The sequence below is a fragment of the Hippocampus zosterae genome, chromosome 3, assembly GCF_025434085.1.
Source record: "Hippocampus zosterae strain Florida chromosome 3, ASM2543408v3, whole genome shotgun sequence".
In the NCBI taxonomy this organism is placed as follows: Eukaryota; Metazoa; Chordata; class Actinopteri; order Syngnathiformes; family Syngnathidae; genus Hippocampus; species Hippocampus zosterae.
This window is the reverse complement of record NC_067453.1, coordinates 5,177,724-5,184,857: the sequence shown is the minus strand read 5'-3', so window position 1 is coordinate 5,184,857 and position 7,134 is coordinate 5,177,724. Positions and strand designations below refer to the sequence as shown.

The following is a 7,134-nucleotide window of genomic DNA, read 5'->3' as shown; positions in this document are numbered from 1 at the left end:
CGCACAGCTGAGAGCAGTAGACTATCGAATGCTGAGACGCGCTTCACTCGAGTGACGTTGCTACAGTACGTGCATATTATGGAGCAGCTTCCGGACAAATACAAATTGTCCGCCGCGTAGAGCCATTTTGATCTCCTTTTGGAGAATAAGGTATTCATTAAAATCTCCTTGTCTCACCAAGTGCCTCTCGGATTTTTGACATGTCTTATTCCATTGTGTGTGTGTCTTCTCCACAACAGGGGAAATAGCATGTATTAAATGCAACAGACTGAAATTTAAAACACTGGAGCATCTTATTTTTCTAAATAAAAAATTGTGAAGACAAAGCCCATAAGCATCCTCATTCACATGAATTTCACATTATTGAAACACATTGAATGATACAATATGAATGCATGGATGTGAATGATATTGTCAAGGGTTAATGTCATCTTTATTGTCAAATATGCTTTATGTATGACATGCAGCATAGACGAAATTTCTTCCTCTCAATCCTCAGTGCATACATGCATGTAAACATGCTGTGCATTAAACACACGCAGCTAAGAAAGGATAGCAGCTACACTGTATAAAAAAAGACATGTAATCTGAACAGTATAGACAATATAAACAGCATAAACAACAACAAACAATGGCGCTTGTGGCTACACTGAGCTTTTAACTCATTCAGTACCAGTCATTGGGTAGAGTGAGGTAGTGCATTGTATACACGCCATCATCAAATCAGTTTGTTCAGTCTGTCAAGTGGGTTGGCTGCAGGGATTTTGAAGGTCCAGCAGGTGGCAGTGGTCAGCGACACAGTATCAGTACAGTATCAACACCAACACAGTGTGTCATTGTGTTGACACGCCTCATGGACCCATCATTTGATACTTTGGGCTCCAAACTATTTTTTTTATTCCAATGAAGCAATTGGAAGTCGTTTTGGTGGAAGAATACAGTACATTCATCCATCCATTTTCTGAACTGCTATCCTCATTAGGATCGAGGGTGTGCTGGAGCAGTAAATCGTCAGTGGTACCATGTGAGCACAGAAGTTAACAAACATCTTTTCATTTTTTCTGTTGATGTGTTATCACACTATGGACAGTGTGGGACTTGATTAAACGGTATTGTGTTGCACAGATATTCTGCCAGATTTTGAAACGTATGCATTTTAAATGTATTAACTCCATGCCTGTGTTGGCATCACATGAAGAGATGGCTGTTTTTCAACATTCAAAGTACATTCATTCATTCATCTTACTAACCGCTTGATCCTCAATAGGGGTGGGTGCTGGAGCCTATCCCAGCTGTCTCCGGGCAGTAGGCGGGGGGCACCCTGAATCGGTTGCCAGCAATCGCAGGGCACACAGAGACGAACAACCATTCGCACTCACACTCACACCTAGGGACAATTTAGAGTGTTCAATCAGCCTGCCATGCATATTTTTTGGAATGTGGGAGGAAACCGGAGCACCCGGAGAAAACCCACGCAGGCCCGGGGAGAACATGCAAACTCCACACAGGGAGGCCGGAGCTGGAATCGAACCTGGTACCTCTGCACTGTGAAGCCGACGTGCTAACCACTGGACTACCGGGCCGCCCATTCAAAGTACATTCACAGACAAATGACAGCACAAATCTCAGTAAGGTTGCTTATTTTATCTCTGCAGTATGTTTGCAGGATTGTACGCAGTGAAATCTGGGAAATGTTGTAAAGGGAAGACAATATTATTTTTTTAATGTTAAGTCCTGATCATCAACATAATGTCAGGGCAAAACAAACTGGGAAGTGAAAGATGCATGTGGGTAGTTCTGCTTTTTGGAGAGAAGGGGAAAGGAGGGGACTTCAATACCAATTTACATATGACACTCATGCTTATTAAGCCTACCCTGAAACCACATTTAGATCACACGCATACAGAATGACTGCCCCCGCCAAAATAAAAATGGCACTGTAATTCCCAAGATAAGAAAAATAATAATCATCTACAATGGTTCCCAATGATAACACATTTTCAAACATCACTAATAAATATCTCTAATACATGGAAGTTATGGTTGTTGAACCTGTATTCACATTAAATTCATTTTCCTTTTTGTTATGTCATGTATGATCTATTATCGATAAATACTGTATGTTGAGCTGAAAAACTCACTGGATGTTGTTTAGTTGACAAAATAATTAACCATGAGTAAGTGGGAGAAATGTGTTGCTAAATGCATGTCAATATCTGTTTTAAATAATTTGGCAAGTGTTTCACAGTTCATGCACTTGTCAGAACCAGGCTGGAGTACACGCACAAGGACGAATCACACTGGCGCGGAACGAAGGGAGATCCTGAAACAAAGGTAAGCGGTTTGGAAAATGAATGAATGAATAAATGAAAACAAGGTAAGGGGTCACAGGTAGGAAAAAAATCAGGACCGAGCTGACAATCAGCCTGGCACAGGAGGAGGTGACATGAAATGAGAGGAGAGTCATTCTTTCAAAATAAAACAATAAAACAACCCTCATCGCAGTGTGACGGTAATTTGACATGTCACCATCCATCCGCTATCCAAAGCACTCATCCTCACGATGGTCGCGGACGTCCTGGAGCCGATCACAGTTGTCTTCGAGCAGTAGGCGCGGGGGGGGGGGGGGGGGGGGCACCCGAAATTGGTCACCAGTCAAACGCAAGGTAACATGGAACACGCAAGTTAACTCATTCAGTACCAGCCAATTCTGGACCAAGTCTGAAAAGACGTTTTTAAACGTCTTTGGGAAGGAATGAGTTATGGGCAGCTGTCTTGCCTGTTTTCCATCTCTCCCTGCTGCTACACACTTGATTCAAGTAATCAGGATCAGGATTGTGATCCAGACTTTGCTGATGATCTGATGAGTTAAAACAGGCATGTTTGCAGCAGGGAATGATGGAAAAAGGGCAGACCAACAGCCCTCGAAGAACGCGATTGAAAAACCTTGACTTAGTCGCACACACCACTGCACAGTACTCTGATGACAGGAGTCCATGTGATTATGTGACATGTAGGAGGTGAGAGTAAAACAACTTATTTTCGTTTATGACTCATTGGGAAAATATTCAACGGTACTTCCTCCTTTGCATTTGTTGAGTCCCTTGTTTTTATCCATGACTTTTCATTTTGAGAAGTGAGATGAACTTTATGAAGCACAGATAAAGAAGGGACCATGTCTCCCAGTAAACCCCCTGAAACTGAAAAAAAAAGTCCCAAAATGGAGTTGGGGTCTTCCCCAGTCAGTTCATCCTCTCTATATAATGTGAAGGCAGACGGTGTAAAATGACTGAGCAGCTTTAAACATTACACACTTCATGATGGCCTCTCATCTTCCTCTGTCTGTGTTGGTGCTGCTGTTAGTGGCTGTAACTTTTAGTGAAGGTAAGAATGTGATGCTTTTTATGCTGAACATTTTTTCTTTTTTTTGTGAGCTACACAAGATCCCATTTCTAAAGTAATCCAGGATTTATTGTAAAATCTGATTGCCATGTTCCAAAGGTGACATTGCTGGATTATGGATGGGAGCTGTTTTTAAAGAACACTGAAGAAATACAGTCTTAAATTAAGATTAAGTTTGTGTGTGCGTGCGTGTGCGTGTGCGTGTGCGTGTGCGTGTGTGTGTGTGTGAACGCACTATTGGAAATGTGTCAAAGTCATGTCAACAATCATAACATCATTTCTTGACATGCTTTTGAGAAACGTTGATGGCCAGAAAGCTAGTGGTGTGGCTGTATGTTCGCATGCGTCAAAACTTCACGATGACCTCAATCGTTCAATCCAAATCAAAAAACCAATGGCTTTGATTAATGAATATCTAAATTGGCCCAGACTAGAATGTCAAAATCTGTGGGATGATCTGAGGAGGGCAGTGCAGAAGAGAGACATACATTATCAATCAAATAGATTTGTATCACAATATTACCTTGCGAGGATGTGCGATGCCTAAAATATTAGTCGACGAGTGCAGCAAAGAAGTTCATTTTGAAATGTGTATATTGTATTTGTGAATTATTCCCAGTTACTTTCAATGTGAGAAAGGACAATAATCTTTTCTAAATTAATTGAAGTTTGTCATTAATTATTTTATTTTATATTATTATATAAGTTTTGAAAGATGTATTATTGTCTCTTTTTTTTACTTTAAACAACAATTGTATCATAGGTATTGGCTAAGTCACTTGTGTTCTTGACTTTTAGTGTATGTTCTTGTCTGTAATTGAATTGTGTATCGTTGATTTCGGGCTCTTTGTAGGTTTGCGGGGATTTGGACCGAAGAACTGTTGCTATCGTTTCAATGAGAACCCAATTGCGTCACAGCGAGTAGTTAGTTATGTCAAGACTCCGCAACAGTGCCCCATTCCTGCTGTGAGGTTGGTGCCCAGTCATGAAGACATTGAGCTTTATCCTTTGAATCATACGGAAAAGGATTAGGGCCAATGAAAAAAAATAAGGTTGGCAAGATTCTGACTTTAATCTCAGAATTCTGACTTTAAAGTCAGAATTATCACTTTAATCTCAGAATTCTGACTTTAAAGATTAAAGTCAGAATTCTGAGATTAAAGTCAGAATCTTGCCAACCTTATTTTTTCTTTCTTCATTGGCCCTAATCCTCTTCCGTAGAATCACGATAAACCAACTGTCTTGTGTATATATTCTTACAGACTGAGGACAGTGATGGGTCGTTACATGTGTGCCAGATCTTCAGCCTCATGGGTGAAAAACCTCATCAGCGAACTTGATGACAAAATAATCCCAGGAATGACAAATCAGTTATAACCTTCGCTATACTCCGAACCTAATGAATGATGAATATATTCTGGACTGGGGGTTACCAACATGGTGCCTTTGAGGAGCCCAAGGGCCTGTTCCATAAATGGCTCACCAGTGAGGGGACATGATGAATTCCTGAGAATGCTGCTGAAGTAAAAATGTAAACACTTGCAGAGATTTTCACAGTATGAAAATAAAGTGTTGATTATGAATACTTCCATGTTCCACATCTCGGCAAATCAGTATTGAAAAGAAATCATTACTATTATCAGTGTCTTTACTTTGATAAATATCGATTCATCCATCCATTTTCAATTTTCCGATCCGCTTAGACTCACAAGGGTCGCGAGGGGTGCTGGAGCCTATCCCATCCGTCTTCGGGTAGTAGGCGGGGACACCCTGAAATGAGGGTGTGGAAAAGAATCGATATTAAATATTATTAAACATCGACGCGAGTGCATTGGCTCATTCTCTGGGTATGGCGCGATTGACGGGTGAAATCTAGATTCATCACGATGCATTGGTGGGTATCGGTAAAATCCGTATCAAGCGCCGTTTTATTCATGTTAAACGTCACCTATCTGCCCTTTCCTAGGCGCAATGAATGCACCATTATTATTTTGTGTTGAATACGGACGGAAGCCGTGAGTCACATACAGTGCAGTACACAACTAGCGAAACATTATGGAGTTCGTGCAAGCAGCAGCGAGGAAACTACTGTATTTAATGCTCCCGCAGCATTCAGATCTTATGTTTGGAAATACTACGGCTTCAAAAAGAAAGACGGAAAGCTTGATAAAACCTCCGTAATTAGCAAAGAATGTCGCACTACGAAGCCATACAACGGCAGCACCACAATTATGCAGACCACTTAAAACGATGGCACCACATGACCGATAAGTTTCCCGCACCCTCCCCCGCCTCCCCGTCCAGTTCCTCGTTGGACACCGGAGAAACTCTTGGCAAACCAGGTCAGGATCAGAAAAAATCGCCTCTTATTTTTGGGGTCCCCTTGCAGCTCTCTGTGACCGCGCAAGGAAAAACTATATATGAATGACTCTTTTGGACATTTCATTTTGACACTCAGTGAGAGTGGTCTGTGTACGCTACAATACACACAGCAGCTTTGAGGCTGTGACTGCCACATTGTTTCAATTGTATTTTTTTTCTGTCCTATGGAGATGAATATTTCATATAAGACACCCAGTGAGTAGTCTGTTTGTGTTTACACTACAGCAACAGCTGTGAGTCTCAGGTGCCAAATTGTTTACATTTTCTTTGCACAAAACCCAATTGTGAAAGGGCTTAAATAAGTTGTTTTACAAGTTCTACTGTTTATAAGGAATAATGTGGTATCCTTTTTGTAATACCATACTGAATTCCATCTTTTTAAAAGCTTTTTTTCTTTGCCTATTTGCATCATGTTTAATTGCACAATATCACAACAAATTGCACTGTATCGTATCGGATCGCATTGATTTGAACTAAATGTGTATCGTTTAAGTATCACATCGCTGGTAGTGCATCGAGATGTGTATCGCATCGTCCTCAGTGCTGAGATTCACATCCCTACCCTGAAAAGGTTGCAAGCCAATCGCAGGGCACATACAGACGAACAAACATCCACACTCAAAATCACACCGAGGGGCAATTTAGAGTGTTCAATCAGCATGACATGCATGTTTTTGGAATGTGGGAGGGAACCGGAGTACCCGGAGAAAACCCACACAGGCCCGGGGAGAACATGCAAACTCCACACAGGGAGGCCGCAGCTGGAATTAAACCCGGTACCGCTGCACTGTGAGGTCGACGCGCTAACCACTGGGCCACCGGACCATCTTTGATAAATATAATTAGTAACATTACAATATAATTTAGGATACATTTGAGCAATGTTTTCACTTAGAAGTGTGTACCAAAGGAGTAGCACTTTTATTAATCAATACATAAAAAGTACCTCTGTTTTTTTCAATAAGTAGGTGACAACTCTTTTTCCGATTAAAGTTTTATGGAAAAAAAAACATGGATTAAATACAGTTTTGTTTTCATGTCAAAGTAAGATAAGATATCCTTTATTTGTCCCACACTATAATGTGTGGAGGTATGATAAGAATGAATCCAAAATGGATATACGCTATTTATCATTCTTGGTCTTCTGGGTTACATTGCTCTGAAATCGATAATTACTCCAAAAAGGCTTTATTTTAATAACGTGCAATCCCGCTGAACACCGCATGGTGGCATAGCAGAAGGGAAAATACGCTGATGTAGAAGGCCTGCTGTGAGCGTTCTTTCATCATACAGAGAGATACAGACAGTACATGTGAATGGTCAAGAAATGGTCATCGGAAGCTGAAGATG

The 7,134-nt window shown here is 40.9% G+C and overlaps 1 protein-coding gene across 1 annotated transcript; it reads left to right on the top strand.

Annotated features, from left to right (window-relative positions):
• Window positions 1–2,923: 2,923 nt before the first annotated feature.
• On the top strand, window positions 2,924–4,987 carry LOC127597752 (C-C motif chemokine 13-like). Its single transcript, XM_052061104.1, has 3 exons — window positions 2,924–3,384; window positions 4,256–4,373; window positions 4,665–4,987. The coding sequence occupies exons 1-3, from the start codon at window positions 3,318–3,320 to the stop codon at window positions 4,777–4,779; spliced, it is 300 nt and encodes a 99-aa protein (XP_051917064.1). The 5' UTR covers window positions 2,924–3,317; the 3' UTR covers window positions 4,780–4,987.
• Window positions 4,988–7,134: the final 2,147 nt, after the last annotated feature.